General features: G+C 41.9%; 1 protein-coding gene across 1 annotated transcript; it reads right to left on the bottom strand.

Moving 5' to 3' along the window:
- Positions 1-4: 4 nt before the first annotated feature.
- LOC113745439 (heat shock 70 kDa protein) lies at positions 5-798 on the bottom strand (the record flags this gene model as incomplete). Its single annotated transcript, XM_027276979.1, has 4 exons — positions 763-798; positions 465-670; positions 233-385; positions 5-151 (listed from the first exon to the last, which is right to left on the bottom strand). Coding segments are annotated over exons 1-4 (531 nt in total), but the record flags the coding sequence as incomplete, so codon positions are not given.
- Positions 799-804: the final 6 nt, after the last annotated feature.

Here is an 804-nt window from a genome sequence, read left to right as displayed (position 1 = left end):
TGACCATGCGGTTGTCGAAGTCCTCACCACCAAGATGAGTATCTCCAGCTGTGGACTTGACCTCAAAGATACCATCCTCGATGGTCAAGATGGACACGTCGAAGGTGCCTCCACCGAGATCAAAGATGAGAACGTTCCTTTCAGACCCAACCTGGAATTAAATCGTCTTTTTAAAAACCATCCTTATTCTCTTGTTTATGTTGGACATCACAGGATTTAAATAGTTATTTACCTTCTTGTCCAACCCATAAGCAATAGCAGCAGCGGTTGGCTCATTGATGATACGCAGAACGTTGAGGCCAGAGATGGTTCCAGCATCCTTGGTTGCTTGACGTTGAGAATCATTAAAGTATGCAGGTACTGTGATAACAGCATTCGACACAGACTGAAAAAAAGAAAAGAGTAGTCTGAAGTATGTCCTGTTGATAGTCCCTCGTCATATAGTTATTATTTTGCAAACTTACCTTCCCAAGGTAGGCTTCAGCAATCTCTTTCATCTTTATCAGCACCATGGAGGAGATCTCTTCTGGGTAGAAGCTTTTGGTTTCACCTTTGTATTCAACCTCCACTTTGGGCCGTCCACTATCACTGATTACATTAAATGGCCAGTGCTTCATGTCAGACTGAACTACAGAATCCTCAAATCGTCTGCCAATCAAACGTTTAGCATCTGCAACACACGATAATTCATTTATTCAGCACACGGTCATTGGAGTAAATTATTATTTAATGACATATCACTTCAGACTGCTATAATCTTACCAAAGACTGTGTTGGTAGGGTTCATGGCAACCTGATTCTTGG

Source organism: Larimichthys crocea, unplaced genomic scaffold, assembly GCF_000972845.2.
Source record: "Larimichthys crocea isolate SSNF unplaced genomic scaffold, L_crocea_2.0 scaffold75691, whole genome shotgun sequence".
NCBI lineage: Eukaryota > Metazoa > Chordata > Actinopteri > Sciaenidae > Larimichthys > Larimichthys crocea.
The sequence above is the reverse complement of the archived record's forward strand: the minus strand, read 5'-3'. Positions and strand labels throughout refer to the sequence as shown.